This window comes from Cervus canadensis, chromosome X (genome assembly GCF_019320065.1).
Source record: "Cervus canadensis isolate Bull #8, Minnesota chromosome X, ASM1932006v1, whole genome shotgun sequence".
NCBI classification, from domain to species: domain Eukaryota; kingdom Metazoa; phylum Chordata; class Mammalia; order Artiodactyla; family Cervidae; genus Cervus; species Cervus canadensis.
Genome location: NC_057419.1, coordinates 68,442,625 through 68,459,580, shown reverse-complemented (window position 1 = coordinate 68,459,580; position 16,956 = coordinate 68,442,625). Strand labels below are relative to the sequence as shown.

Genomic DNA, 16,956 nt, shown 5'->3' with positions numbered 1-16,956 from the left:
CAGGCAAGAACACTGGAGTGGGTTGCCATTTCCTTCTCCAATGTGTGAAAGTGAAAAATGAAAGTGAAGTCGCTTAGTCGTGTCCCGACTCTTAGCGACCCCATGGACCGCAGCCTACCAGGCTCCTCCATCCATGGGATTTTCCAGGCAAGAGTACTGGAGTGGGGTGCCATTGCCTTCTCCAAGTGAGACAGCACCACCTCACAAATGACATGAGTGAGCCTCCCTGGGAGTGATCCCTCCAGCCCCAGTCAAGCTTTCAGACGCCTGTAGCCCCAGGTGCCTACTGTCTGCAATCTCATGGGAAATCCCAAGACAGAACCACTCAATCAAGTCACTAGTGATTTCCTGACCTAGACAATCTGTGAAAGATAATAAATGATTGTTGCTCTTTTAAGGCATTGAGTTTGGGGGTTATTTTGCAGCAATAGGTAAACACAAACTCCTTTTCTTCATTCGAGTGGAGTAAGCCCAGCTCAGTCCTTGGCATATAAAAAAGTCACAACCCATTAATCCTGCTTACTTCATAAATGCTCCCGGTAAGGAAGGTATAAAAGAATAGAGACTAATGGCCAGCAATTTGTTATGTCAATTCAAATTATTAATGAGGATATTTGGTAAAGAAAGAAATTACAGATCTCAAATAATCCCAACACTCTTTCAGTGCCTGAGGAGAGCTGAGATAATCGTGAAAAGGAGCAGTCCATGGAAGATATCTAACCCTTGGCATAGCTTCATCTAAACTGTATATTATCACCAGGGAGTAATATTCTTCTTTAGGCCCAGAGGTACCCAAATATAAAAGAAATTCAGGTTTTTCAGTTGCAATGCCCTATTAGGCCATAGGATGAAAATGCTAGTGTATGAAAATCTGGAATTCCTCCTGTGAGCACATCTCATTTAATTCTGGGCTTCCCTGGTGGCTCAGATGGTAAAGAATCTGCCTACAATGCAGGAGACCCAGGTTTGATCCCTGAATTGGGAAGATCCTCTGGAGAAGGGAATGGCTACACACTCCAGTATTCTCACATGGAGAATTTCATGGACAGAGGAGCCTACTCATTTATAGTTACGTTCATTATATTTAGCTTTTAGAGTAGATGAATGGAACACTTGCTAATCTAAATCTTTTTCCTTAGAAAGAAACATAATGAAAAAATAAGCAATTAGTAGAAAATGGTACTTACGTTCATAATTGTAGCTACGTCACTTTAAATAGAGTATATTTACTTTACTGATTATATACTCACATGAAAGACTAATGATTAAATATAGTCATGGCAATTAATTTCATTTTAAAGTCTATTCAAATATATTTTTATATTAATTCTCTTATAAAATTTAAAAATGTGATTCATTAAAATAGAACTATTTCATGAGAGATGTTCAGTATTAGTTTCACACAATAAAGAAAAAAAACACATCCACTTGTTTTTTACAGGTAAAAATTGTAATGTCTGAATTGCAATTACTGAAAAGGAGCTCTGAAACTCATTAAGATGTTAAAGATCATTTCCATTATTTAATATATATTTCCAGGTACCCTGTTAACTGGATACAAAAGACAATTAAAGAAATCATGAAATTTATATATGAAGAAACACATGGCAAAATAAGCCTCACTGTGATAGTTAATTTTACGTGTCAACTTGGCTAGAGGATATTGCCCAGTTGTTTGTTTACACATCAGCCTAGGGGTTTTTATAAAGGTACATTTTAGATATGCTTAACATTTAAATCTGTAGACTTTGAGTAATACAGATCAGCCTCCATAATCATGGAGGGCCTCATCCAATCAGCTGAAATCCTTAGAAAAGACTACGGTGCCTAGAAAAGGAAAAAAACTTTGGCCTACAAATGGCCTTTGGGCTCAAGACTGTAGTATCAACTCTTCTCTGACTATCCATCTGGCTAGAGTGCCCTGAAGATTTCAGACACCCCAGTTCTCACAGTGGCATGAGCCAATTCCTTCAAATCTCTCACTCTTTTATCTTAATGTGTGTTCATTTAAATAAACATAAATATAAAAAAATCAATATGTATGCATCTCTCTAGAGATATGGGTGTGTGTATATGTATATACATATTTGTAAAGAGAGAGGGAGTGAGTGAGTTTTCTGGAGAAGGCTGATTAATAAACTCACTGCTCCTAGCAAACAACATGGGAAGAAATGATTAATAATAACAATATAGAATATGTATCAAAATTCTTATTTTGTAGTAGGATTGAGAAAGTGCTATTGTGTTTACTCCTTTGTATAACATCAAGGTCCACTGTACCAAAGTTTATACTATTAGACTAACTGGACTACAGAAGATACAGAAAACAAAATATAGTGCAAAGTTTATACACTCATGCATCAGTGTGTGTCTAAATGCACCTATAACATATTGCAAGTTGCCACTGGTGGGGGGTCTGGGGAGCGGGGCTAACTCTTCTTACATCCCTTACATGCAAACCAAGTTTCAGGCTCTTCCTTAGGTCCGCTTTGCTTTTCACTCAGCACCTACCCTATCTCTATGTAAGCTTATCCACTCCAGGTAACTTCCATATCTGTCTGGAAACAACTTCACTCCTGAAGCCTCCTCTTGTTTTTCAACAATTTCTCATTCTGGTCATCGGCTGTATCTTAAGCACATTATTTTATCACCCATAATCAACTCCTTTTCCTGAGTTCTCTCTGGTTATGATATTTTCTGGATATGATTTTTCAAAGCACCAAATCTCAAAATCTTTTAAGGCAAGCACTCTCTTAGATCTTCAGTTCCACACATCCAATCCATGTCCTAATTCTGTTAATGCTAGGTCGACTGGATATCTTAATTCAGTTCTTTCTTTTCACTCCACTGCCCCTGTTCTAGCTCAGGCTTTCCGTGGCTCCTAACTGCTCTCACGGACTTTGTCTACTGCCTTATCCTCCACAACCTATGTGCTCACACACATACACACATACTCCTATAAATTCATTCATCATACCATAGCTAACCAAGTAAGTCTAATTATGTATTCTCCTATCATTCTTTCCTGAAATATTCTTCCCTCTCCAGCTTCTTCCTACTTTTCAAAATCTTAATCAAATGTAGATTTTTTTAGACAAAATTTAACTTCCGGGGAGCATTCCAAGACCCTCTCTTGTTCAGATCCAATCTCCCTTTCTCTTGTGCGATCTCTCTGCATCTCGTAATATTTCTCTACTGAAGTCCTTACCCTAGATTGCCTTGTCCAGATACACTTGTCCAAATACCCATATTAGATTGTGAGCTCTTTTAAGACAAAGGCTGAATCATTCTTTCCTGTATCCCCTCCATCATCTTTGATGTTAACTAACACAGAGTAAGCATTCAAATATTTACTGAACTGAATTCCTTGGTTGCCAGTGGCATCCTGGTGGGTGTGAATTTTGAGAGCTGTTTGTAATAGTTATAACAGTTGACAGCAAATGCTGGATGTCAAAAGAAGGAAATTGATATGCTTGAATCCACTTCTTCTAAAATAAGCAACTCTCTATTAGACAATACCTGAGAGGAAGATATTGGCTGGCATTTCATTAGCAATAGAGATTTCATAAAAACGTGGAGAATAACAAAGTCTTTTTATTTCACCACGAAGGATTTCTTACATTTGACTGCAGCAATGAATGATGGGTTGACAAAGTTGCTATAAAATTGTCACTTAATTCAAAAATCCTGTGAATGTATTTTTATTCTTGTACAGTAGAGCATTCTCCTCTCTATAGCCCTATACACCAGCTCTTTAAGTAATGTGATACAAATTCATTCTCTTAAAATTTATACAAAGTCAATCTGGACCACTTTGCAAAAGTCTTAGCTGGAAAAACAATTTAAAAGAAACAACTCTCACTTAAGACTTGGTATTTTGTTTTGAAGTTCCTAGGGCTTCCCTGATAGCTCAGCTGGTAAAGAATCCGCCTGCAATGCAGGAGACCCCAGTTTGATTCCTGGGTCAGGAAGATGTCCAAGAGAAGGGATAGGCTTCCCACTTCAGGATCCTTGTGCTTCCCTTGTGGCTCAGCTGGTAAAGAATCCATCAGCCCACAATGTGGGAACCCTGGGTTTGATCCCTGGATTGAGAAGATCCTCTGGAGAAGGGAAAGACTACTCACTCCATATTCTGGCCTGGAGAATTCCATGGGGTTGCAAAGAGTGGGACAGGTCTGAGCAACTTTCACTTTCACTTATGATTTCCCCTACATATTCTCCCAGCTCCAGTTTTTCTGCATCAAATTCATCTCATCTTGATCGTATCTACCATTTAATAAGCATCTAGTATGTGCCAGCTCTTCACTTGAGAAACATCACATAATTTTATCTTTATAATCACCCTACTAGCTTAAGTATTATTATTAACCCCACATGACAGATGACAGAACCATGGCTTAGAGAAGTGAAACTACTTGGTCAACATTGAACAACTAGTACTGTGTACATTTCCAAGATGTGTAAGTGACAATCCTATAATTAGACATGCAAATGCATAGAAGAGAACAATATAAATGGGAGAAGTAAAACACTATATACAGATTATAGAAAACTGAGGTTACTCCTAATATTTTAAGTTCTCAAGTAAATATTTCTTTGTATTTTTTGACTAGCAAGCCTTTACTATTTGATGTGCCTTAGGTTTCAGAATTACAGAGGCATCAGTTTAAATCCTAGTCCCTCACATGACATCTTACTAGGACCGTAGGCATGTTACTAAAGCTCTCTGAGCTTCAGTTTTCTATCTCTATAATAAAACCCACCTCCTAAGGTTAGAGTAAATATTGAAATAGCTTACATAAATTACCTTGCTTTTTGTATTATCACTCACATAAAGGTTTTCTCAAATATTTGTTTAATTCTATTTATATATATTATTCCATCTTTTCCAAAGAAACTTTCTTTTGATCTTCTAAAACTCTTTCTCCATTTTCTAAACAGAAAGGTAGTGAAAAAATCAGACAGTTACTAAAGAAAGTGAAGGGGCTCAGTGTCTGACTCTGCAGCCCCATGGACTGTAGCCTGCAGACTCCTCCACCCATGGGATTTTCCAGGCAAGAATACTGGAGTGGATTGCTATTTCCTTCTCCAGGTGATCTTGACACAGAGATGGTACCTGGGTCTCTGTGTCGCAGGCAGACTCTTTACTGTCTGAGCAAGAGCTTATTAAATACTTTAAATGTTTTCCCCTAAGCATTCAAACAACTGGATCAGATTATAATTAAAACAAGAGATAGCATTCACTGAGCTCTTACTATATTTAGGATGTAAGTGCTCTTCATATCAATAACCTCAGATCAGATGACACCACCCTGATGGCAGAAAGTGAAGAAGAACTGAAAAGCCTCTTGATGAAAATGGGAGAGGAGAGTGAAAAAGTTGGCTTAAAGCTCAATATTCAGAAAACTAAGATCATGGCATCTGGTCCCATCACCTCATGGGAAATAGATGGGGAGACAGTGGAAACAGTGGCAGACTTTATTTTTTTGGGCTCCAAAATCACTACAGATGGTGACTGCAGCCATGAAATTAAAAGACACTTACTCCTTGGATGGAAAGTTATGACCAACCTAGATAGCATATTAAAAAGCAGAGACATTACTTTGCCAACAAAAGTCCATCTAGTCAAGGCTATGGTTTTTCCAGTGGTCATGTATGGATGTGAGAGTTGGACTGTGAAGAAAGCTGAGTGCCGAAAAATTGATGCCTCTGAACTGTGGTGTTGGAGAAGACTCTTGAGAGTCCCTTGGACTGCAAGGAGATCCAACCAGTCCATCCTAAAGCAGATCAGTCCTGGGTGTTCATTTGAAGGAGTAGTGCTGAAGCTGAAACTCCAGTACTTTGGCCACCTCATGTGAAGAGTTGACTCATTGGAAAAGACCCTGATGCTGGGAGGGACTGGGGGCAGGAGGAGAAGGGGGCGAGGATGAGATGGCTGGATGGCATCACTGACTCGATGGACATGAGTTTGAGTAAACTCCGGGAGTTGGTGATGGACAGGGAGGCCTGGCGTGCTGCGATTCATGGCGTCGCAAAGAGTTGGACACGACTGAGTGACTGAACTGAACTGAACTGCTCTTCATGTAATACCTCATTTAATTCTCCTAACCTTGAAGTAGACAGAAGTAATCTTATTTTATAGAGGAGAAAACAGATCAGATAGTTTACTGAGATTAGTTGTTTGTTCAGGGTCACAAAGGTAGTAAGTCGGCAGTCCAGGCAGCTTGCCCTTAATACCTGGATGTTCTATTGCCATAGATCACAGATCCCTAACCTCCAGAACCTAATGTCTGATGATCTGAGGTGGAGCTGAGATAATAATAATAGAAATAGAGAGTACAATAAATGTAATGCACTTGAATCATCCTGAAACCATCCCACCCAGCAATGTCCGTGGAAAAACTGTCTTCCACGAGACTGGTCCCTGGTACCACATAGGTTGGGGACTGCTGCCATAGATCTTTAAAATGGCAACGGTGGGGGTTATGGAGGGAGAAGTATAAAAGCAAAGTTCTCAAATACAAATGTCAGATGAACCATGTTCAGCAATATTATTTGAAGAATAAACAGAACAGTAAAAGAGCAGTTTTTTTTTTTCCCATATCTTCCTCATTGTTATGAGAGGTACTATGGTACTAAGATTTGCAGTAGTAAAAGATATGAACACGAGTTTAGCATAATTCAGAAACCTCCAAGGGAGCAATTTTAGATCCTTCTTATCTGTTTTTGGTCTCCTGACCTAGCGCTTCTGCAGAAGAAAATGACCAGGAGTGGTTGACACATTCAGCAACCAAAGGAGTCATGGAAAATGAGCAGTTTGAACATCAGACAGAGTGAGGGGAATTTTTCACCTGACTGCTCTTAGAATGAAATTTACACTTTCACCTTGATTATTACAACATGATTTCCATCAATATAATCACCTGAAAACAACAGATACCATGGAAACAGTTTTATAGAGTGAAGCATGGCCAGTATTATGCAGACCCAATCACTTGAGATTTTTGCATGGGTATTACCGGGAGAGAAGAATTGCTTTTTACTGGACTTTTCTCCTGACAGAATGTAATAACTATGTATAGATTTCCCCAACTGTTCAAAGTTATGAACTGGGATTTACCAAGGAGGGTCACATGTTTCAATATAGTATTATATACTTATTGAATATTTTTCTTTACTTAGCTGATTCCTTTTTAAGTATTTCTAGAAGCTTCAGGGCAATAAAAAGGGAATAGTGAAATATTCAAATAAGAAAATACACTTTTATGAGCAAGTATTTTATTTCAACGCGTTCCCTGAAAACCAAATCTATACCAAGAAAAATTCTATTTTGAACACGATTGAAACTTAATGAGTATTGAATTTCCATCCCATTTTATTGATTTCAAATGGAGAGATAAACTGAAGTATAGCAGGGCTGCAAATGACATTGTTTAGATAAACATATCTTGTCAGAATTATCCTGGTACCAGCAATAGAGGCTCCAGGCATATTTAGAACTAAGATTCTGGTTTAGGCTCTTAATAAGCAACATGGCAAGTCTCAACAGGCACTTGCTTTTAAGAAAATGCTTTATTGGACCATTTGGGTTGGAATCTTTCCACTATGTTGAAAATATTCATAAAGGTATTCATTTCTAAAAGACAAAAACTTAGAAAAGCAGAACTATTCAAATCACTGGATATTAGCAGAGATACACAAACCTGCCCTCCAGTCACTCAATGTTAATCTACATCATGAAAAAGCACCAATACAAGATCTAAAAAAGATTGCAAGGGAAAATGGAAACTGTTTAGACAAAGTCAAATGGATACTGTAAAATAGATTAGTGTCATTTTCCTTTTAGGGAGAAAAATGAAGTTATTTTTCATTAGGAAAATAACAAATGACTTTCTATATAGTGTTTTCAGATTTTCATAAACATCTTAGCCAAATTTCCATATTTCTCAGGCAAGAAACAGAGTACTTAACTGTGTAGTGGGGATCTCAGTCTCATAACTCATTCACTAAGATTCACTCTTTTGGGCCTGTGTGTCTCAGCCTGGTGAGGGAAGCCTCGTGGTTCCACTATAAGGGAGGAACACCCTGTCAGTTGGACAGCTATCTATGTTGGTCATTACAAGGCAATTTTGCTCTTGTATGGCTGGTTATAGAAATGACATCCTATATATTACACATAATTATAGAACTTCAGTGCATTCTTCCTATTCAAACTAGCTGTGAAAGAGACTGACTAGTTTCTTACCAAATTAATTGCTCTTTTTCCCGGACTCAACATTGGATCATATTTTCCAGTTTCCCTTGCAGTTAGATGTGGCCATGTGACAAGTTCCAGCCAACAGATTATGAAGAAAGTAATGTATATGACTTCCAGGCATGGCTCATAGCAAATTCCAATGGTCAATAAGGGTTCCTCACCTGCCCAATCAAACGCATAACACTTTGATGTTCTATGTTAGAAGGGGCTTGGGTCCCTGAATGACTTTATTATGGGCTGCTTACTGTGGAATATACCAGAATAAAAAGTCAACTTCTACTGTTCTACTAAACTACTAAGATTTACTTTACTTGCTGTAGTGGCTGCTGCTGCTGGTTAATCCCTAAGTCATGTCCTACTCTTTGCAACCCCATGGACGGTAGCCCACCAGGCTCCTCTATCCACAGGATTTCCCAGGCAAGAATACTGGAGTGAGTTGTCATTTCCTTCTCCAGGTGATCTTTCTGACCCAGGGATAGAACCCCCATCACCTGCTTGGCAGGTGGATTCTTTACTGCTGAGCCACCTGGGGAGCCTGTTGTAGTGGCTACTGGCACCTAATAATACATCAGCATATATCCAAATACATTGTTTAATCAACAATAAAGAGTTAAAATTTTGAAATCAAGAAGAATCTATTTTAATTAATATTCACTACAACTCAAAGAGGAAATGTCTTCAGGAAGTGAATTTAAACATCCATAATTGCATATTGAAATAGTCTTTAGTCCTAGTCCTAGTGATTAAGGTCATTAACCAAAACAAGATGAGAAGTGGTAAACATTTTAAGAGGAACACACTTCTAAGCCAGAAAGAGACATTTGCAAAATCTAAGATCTGCTCTTTGCTTGTTTTGTTAGCGTGAACAATTTGATTAATCATTCTCTGAAACCATTTCCTCATCTATAAAATGGGGATTATGAAATTTAGCCAACAGGATTTTGTAAAGATGTTATACATACACAGACACACCTCATATACTGCCTGATACCTGGGAGGTATTCAACAAAATAATAGCTATTAACACTATTTACCTAATAAATGCAAGCATGAGTAATGTTTTCTGAATGTTAAATGTTTCTTTCAAAATATTAACCAGAACTTTCGATTCTCGTTACTCTTTCCCCTCCCCCAACATACAGGCAGCCAGACACCCTGCTTTCTACTTCCTTAGGGAAGTGTTGACACAACAGAATGTATATTATGAAGACATAGACTTGGTTTTTAAGTTTCAAAAGGCTAGGCCTGGTGTAAGACAAAAGCTTTGGAAGGAAAAAAAGAATGATTAAACAAAGGTTTTTCCCTCCTCCTGAACTAGAAAACACTCCTCCGGATGTGGGGAGGGACATAAGGGGATATTGCAGGGGAAGAAAATTTAGTATCAGTATGTATCCCTGGAGGCAAGACAGGGGGAAGGAAGGGTGGAAACCCAGGGAGATCCAAGAGACTTTACTAGCTGTGGTGACCTTGGCCTTTTCTCTAAGAAGAGCCTTTGAGAAAAATATGGTGGAGAACCATTTCCTTTACTCTATCTCCTCTCTAGCCCTCTTTCTGACCCCATGCACAGTCACTCTGAAGCATCCTGTGTAAAGAGAGTATGTGCAATGTCTAGTCAGGTAGACCTTAAAGAAACTTTCAAAGTTCCCACTACCTCCCCCGCAATGTGCCATGAAGAATGGTACAAAGATCTCTGATATTACACAATGAGGGCAACCGAGCCACAGAGAGACGTCCAGATCTGAAAGTGCCACTGCAGACAGGAAAGAAAAAAAACGGTCCTGGAAGAAACCGCCTGCTTGAACCAACAATCAAGGATATGGGGAGAGAATGGCATCTCCATGGATGCCAGCCCAGACACATGACAACTGAGGAGGAGGGGATGTTCTGCCACACCCATGCTTGCCACTCCATGCTTTGCAACGACATAAATCTGGATTGACAAATTTTATCTTTTATCTATTTCCTGGAATTACATTTGGTTATTGAAAGATAACATTATGGACTGAAAAACCTTAGTTACAATAGTCGCAATATTTTTATAAATGTAACGGAGGTGTATGAACTTAAGTCATCATAGAAGCTTTTCATACATCTGTCCCTAAGTTTCACATGCCTGTTAAAAGAAAGACTTACTTCGATCAGTAATGATGGTCCTGGCCTCTTGATTGCTGGTCTTGTTTTTCAAATTCTGGGCAGCAGTAATGAGTTCTTCCAACTGGGGGCGCCTCTGGTCCAAGTCCTGCAGTGTTGCCTGATGGAACAAATGGAACAATACTGAGTTCCTCCAACACTGCTCATTCCTTTTATGGGTAATTTTCAAAAACCAACTAAGGCACTTTTAGAAATAAAACAAGATGTTATTAGATATAAATCTCTAATGTGTTAGGCTTTACAGAGAGCAATTTAACAAGACATGTGTTTCATTTTTCGATACCAAAAATATTTCAAGTGAAAATCTTGATTATGGGTTTGCTTCACTAGTTAAGAGCTTAGATGGAGTCATTTCAGTGTTCCTGGGTTTACATACACCAATATGAGTGCCACAAGTAACCAATGTAATTCTGAATTATAAAAATGTATTTAAGACACTGATGGCTATTTATACTTGTAATCTCATGTTGTGCAGTGTCAAAATTGAGGTGTATATTTTAGAAACAGAAAAGACAGAGAAGTGTTTTAAGAGAGAGAACTTATTTAATTTCTTTGTGCTTAAAATTTCTCACCTATAAAATAAGAAGATGATGTAGATGAGCTAAATTAATCTTTTCCCAAAATTGACTCTAGTAAGATTCAACTGATTCTTTTGCCTCACTTTAGAGTGAATGAATTAGATGGGATGAGGAGGGCTGCAAATCAACATTTTTAACAAATTTTCTAATGCTCATGATCAGGCAAGCTTAGAAAGCATCAGACTAGAAGTTAGTATTTGTATTTTGTATTAAAACTGAATTTAATACTGCTTTTAAAAAAGTACCAAAGAGAATGAAGCCATATATATATGGGCTTCTCTCGTGGCCCAGCTGGTAAAGAATCCACCTGCAATATAGGAGACCTAGGTTCAATCCCTGGGCTGGGAAGATTTCCTGGAGAAGGGAAAGGCTACCCATTCCAGTATTCTGGCCTGGAGAATTCCATGGACTGTATAGTTCATAGGGTCTCAAAGAGTCAGAAACGACTGAGTGACTTTCACTTTCATCTATATATATATATGAAAGATAACATTCCAACTGAGTTCCTCCATATATATCAATATATATATATATATATATATATATATATATATATATATATATCAGTTCCTCCATATGTATCAGTTCCTCATATATATCAGAACTCAGTATAGAGGAATATATATATATATATGTGTGTGTATATGTATATATATATATATATGTGTGTGTGTGTGTGTGTGTGTGTATATATATATATATATATATTATATATATATTATATATATATATATATATATATGCAATGACACCCCACTCCAGTACTCTTGCCTGGAAAATCCCATGGATGGGAGGAGCCTGGTAGACTGCAGTCCATGGGGTCGCTAAGAGTTGGACACAACTGAGTGACTTCACTTTCACTTTTCACTTCCATGCATTGGAGAAAGAAATGGCAACCCACTCCAGTGTTCTTGCCTGGAGAATCCCAGGGACGGGGGAGCCTGGTGAGCTACCGTCTATGGGGATCGCACAGAGTCAGACACGACTGAAGCGACTTAGCAGCATATATATATATATATATTGGGCTGCACCCCACAGACCCACAAAGCCTGCAGTTGCTCAACTTCATGACTGAAAAAAGGAGCCCAGAGTCAGCAACAGAGACATCAGTGGTCTAATGGATGGGGGAGCTTACACGATTGATGCATGGTCCTGGGGTGACACCCCACCATGTATAGCAGAGGGTGGGTAGCAAGTGGGGGTAATCTTCATTGGGGGAGGGGAGGAGGGATGGCTAGTTACAGGAGAAATGATATCAGATGGGATCATTAGTTATCAGGGAAACCAGTAGAGGGTACGCACCTCACTGCCTCTTTGATAAACACTATCACCAGTCAGGGCCTGCGCCAGGTACTGCACATAGGAAGTCAGTCATGTGCAGAGGGTAGAAGTGAAGCAGGCACTGGTCAATCAGGGACGTATAGAGAGCAAGAGGACAGCCATCTTGAGTAGCCTGACCATACAATATATACTTTATAGGTAGCAATGTTCTCCTTCCCCCAAGTGTCCATTTATTGCCTCTGTCATCAATTCTCTCTACGCGAAGGGCCAAAACCCCAGTGATATTTTCAAAGAAGTTTGGGAAAAAGTAAGGTATCTCCTTTGTCCTTGTACTAAATCTGAATACATTTTATTGGTTTGCATTACTTTAAAACTGCTATGTGACAGATGTTTTACACACGTTTCCTCATTTTTATTCTCCTAATAACCACACTAAAAAACTAAGCCAGAAGTCTTCATGGTTTTAAATCTTATGCTCTTTCTACTACCACACGAGGCCAATGAAAGTCAAGAGGTGAAATGTGGTAGATGGTAAAGTTCATGGACATTAGTTATCTACTATGCCCTTTGACTGGTGCTGATTTTCTAAAGACTTTTGTATTTAGATCATTCTATAGTGTTTCTCTTGTGAAGAGGTAGGAAATAGGCCTGTGATTTGAGCTCAATTGCTTTTAGTGCTATCAAAATAATGGGAAGAACTTACCCAAACATTGTCCATCTATTTTGAGCATTTTTCCCTCTCTGTATTGAAAAATTGAAGGGGTTAACTTTTAACAAATTTTCCACATTTGTAAGCTGCGATTACTCAGAAGAAAAATCCAATTTTCAGGTTTCTAACTTTTATGGTTTCTTTACACAAAAGTGTGTTTGAAATATGGAACAAATTGCCAAAGACAGCTATTGAAGTAAGTGGCATAAGTCAGTTGGAGAGTCCTGAACAAATTCTAAAGTAGGAACCATATAGTCACAGACAGATTTTACGAAAGATGTTTTCCAGGGTTAGACTGTTACACTCTGGTCATTTGTGACACAGCAAGCTGAAAAGTTACTTTGGAATTCCTAACTCTTAAATGTATAATACATTCAATAATAGATTTTTGAAAAATAGACTTACCCAGAAACCATAAATTCAAATCTTCCCCTCTAAATGCACAGAGCTAGCAAACTACATACATTCACTTATTTACTGACTCATTCTTTCATTTTATAAATATCAAATGCTAGGCACTGTTTCAGGTCTTATGGACATAGTAGTAAATGAATACATTAGGCATAATTTATGCAATTTAAGTAAAAATTTGTGTTTTTTGACACTTGGAAATTTTTATATAGCAAAGATGATCTTTATTGTCATTTTCCTTTGATTTCATATTAACCCATCCTCAAACAATCAGGCCATTCTTTGTGTTTAAATTCTGGATACATAACCCCAAGGATGGCTATGATTTTTCCTTTCTTTTAGGATTACAAAGTTCATTTAAGAAGTCTGTTGTAGAAGTAACTTGATCAACTCTAATCTGAACCTTACCAGGCTCTAAATTAAACCTGACCACAATGAACAGCTTTTACTGATGAAATTAGCAAGCATGTCAATTTAGACTTAAAACAAGCCATTTTCCTCTCTAATGAACAAAATAGGTCTCAGGGTATTGTGAAACCTGTTCTCTAGTTGGGTGATTCTCTAATTCTGCTGACAGACACATACTTTGTAAGCACCTGAGAAGATTATTAATGACATCCTTTGAAGCAGCCTCCTTAAAAATCCAAGGAGATTCACGACTGCAATAAAACTATGCCTTTCTAAAATATCTCAAAAGAAAATTATAGCTCTATCCCACTTTCTGGTCAACATAGACAAACGTCCATTTCAAAAAAGAAACTGTACAATAATAATAATGTGTGAATATATATTATATATATGGGATTTATGAAATGCTAATAGGAAAGATTGACGGCGGGAGGAGAAGAGGATGACAGAGGATTAGATGGCTGGATGGCATCACTGACACAATGGACATGAGTTTGAGTAGGCTCCGGGAGTTGGTGATGGACAGGGAAGCCTGGTGTGCTGCAGTCCATGGGGTCGCAAAGAGTCAGACACGACTGAGCGACTGAACTGAACTGAATATACTAATTAAACAGTGGTTTCACAGTAGAGCAGAATAGGAATTTTTTTTCATTTTCTTTCCAAAAATAAAGGGAAGGATTTGAAAAAGACATTCATTTAACACTGTTTTTTTGTTAAGATAGTATACAAACAGTGACTGAAAGATCTTCATGCTAAAAAACAGGACACATGCATGCAATGGGAGGAACAACTATTTCTTCTTTTCATTTGGTTTTCTTTTGAGTGTACTCTATTTGCTATCACAATTTCTTTGACTTGACAACTTAGTTTCATAATCCTATAAATTCTCAAATACAATGACCTTCATCTGAGCTACCCACAGATGAGAGAACACTTTGGATCTAATCATTACTCATACTACCCACTTCCAAAATATCCATCTACAAATTCCTTTTTCTGCCCCCAATCTGGTAGCAGATGGTACTCTCTTTCTCCTCTAATCTTCATCCTCATTTGACCTCCAGTTGTATTCCATTGTTTAAATTCTTTATTCTGGGTTTAGTGGTCTATATTTGTCATACTAAACCAGTAGAATGCTAATTAGGCTTCTTTTTCTTATATGAGCACAGATACTTATAACTTAAGTGAATAAAACTAAAACTATTACATGCTTAACAGTACCTAAGCATGATAATTGAGCACATCTACATGCATCTATCATTCTGGAAGAAACAAGCACAAAGGAAGACCGGAATCAATGCTATTTCTAAGGAGTCATAAGCCAGCTACTGGGCTTTGCTAAAACCAGCTTACCCCTTGGAGGTGAGAATTCAACATGGATTCCACTAGCTGAGCAAAGATGGAGGAAAAAAAAAAAGATCTTCAAATACAAAGTGAATCAGAAGTCGTTAATCCTACTAAGTCTCCCCAGGGTTGAGAGAAGTGGTTATAAATAGCAATCCTATGAAAAAGCAGCTAAACAATGGAGCCATGCATACCAAAAGTAGGTCATTTTAGACTCTTAGAAAGAATTACACTTTGTAATGGCATTTGTTAAAACGAAATTCTACCTAAATAATACTCCAATAGAAAACTCTATATATGTTGTTGAATATTTAGTATTTATATGTCTAAGCAAAGACCTTAACCAGAAACTTGTTATATTTTTAGTATTTTTCTACAAAAACCAACAATCTTCACATAGTTAAACTTAGAACAAAGGCCTATGGTGATTTTCAGTTGTTGCCATTTTCAGGAAATAAGCATGAATCCAACTTACATATCATGTAAAAATGGAGACCTTAGACTCTTATTTACAACTTTAAAAAATTAACATTAAAGATTGACAAGGTGAGAGAGTTTATAGAATTCCTTTATGTGTGCAAGAAAATCAGCATTTAAATCAGGTGGGTACTAAATTGTAGTCTTTCTAGTAACCGAAAGAGTAACCTGTGAGAATGCTAATCATCTGTCTAGCTTTCAACTGCCTCACTGAGCACCTTAATTCTGGTTTCTATTCTTGCATTCGGCTGCCTCTGCAAATAGATGGGCCAAATTCAAAGTTGTCTTTATTGTCCTCCACTTCCTCTCTTCTCATGTGCATTGTAAACTGACTTGGATATTTTCCTGCTGGGCAGAACTTCCCTACTTCTCTGAATGTTCTACCAGCATCTCAGGTGGTAACTTCTTCATAAGCACCTTCTAACTGTAGTTAGCCTTTTGTCCTTCATTCATTCAAGAAGTACCTTTTAAAAAGCATTTTACTTTTATATAGGCTTCCTGTGTGTGGCTCGGCTGGTAAAGAATTCACCTGCAATGTGGGAGATCTGGATTCGATCCCTGGGTTAGGAAGATCCCCTGGAGAAGGGAAAGGCTACCCACCCCAGTATTCTGGCCTGGAGAATTCCATGGACTGTATAGTTCATGGGGTCACAAAGAGTCAGACATGACTGCGTGACTTTCACTTTCACTTCACTTTACTTTTATATAATCTGAAACTTATGGAAAATTCATAAGAATGGTCAAAGAATTCACGTGTACCCTTCACCCAGAATCACTGTTAATATTTTGCCACATTTTATCATTTATCATTCTAACATTACATATATATATATATAGTATCTGTGTATGTAATATTATATTTGTTTTCAGAACCGTTTGAGAATAATCTGTAGATAGCATGTCTTTTTGATACTTCAGTGTTCATTTTTTTTAAAAAAAGTGCATTCTCTGACATTATCTCAGCTTAATTTCTAATTCAGGAAATTTAATGTGGCTTTAGTACTATAATCTAATCTACATTCTTTATTCATAATATAAAGATTACCCCTTTAATTGCCTTTCATTTACTGGTCCAGCCTCATGTATCTCTTTAGTCACCTTTAATCTGAAATAATTCATTGCTTTTCTTTGAATTTCTTATCACTAAGTGTTTCAAAGAACATGGGCCAGGCATTTTGTAGAATGTACCATAATTTGGGTTTCAGTGAATATTTTTAAGTATTTATGTTATGCCAGTCATTGAGCTAGTCATAAGGATATAGCAGTGAAGGAGGAAAAATTATTATTCTCAAGTGAAAAATGAACTAGTAGTGAGGACAGGCAGTAAATGAACAATTATA

At 37.6% G+C, this 16,956-nt stretch overlaps 1 protein-coding gene across 9 annotated transcripts in view; it reads right to left on the bottom strand.

Moving 5' to 3' along the window:
* DMD (dystrophin) overlaps positions 1 to 16,956 on the bottom strand; it is a 2,532,480-nt gene that overhangs the window by 632,075 nt on the left and 1,883,449 nt on the right. For all 9 annotated transcript variants that reach the window (XM_043457704.1, XM_043457699.1, XM_043457698.1 and 6 more), the window contains one exon: positions 10,391 to 10,508. In XM_043457704.1, coding sequence (XP_043313639.1) covers positions 10,391 to 10,508 — 118 coding nt within the window. The remainder of the gene's footprint in view (positions 1 to 10,390; positions 10,509 to 16,956) is intronic.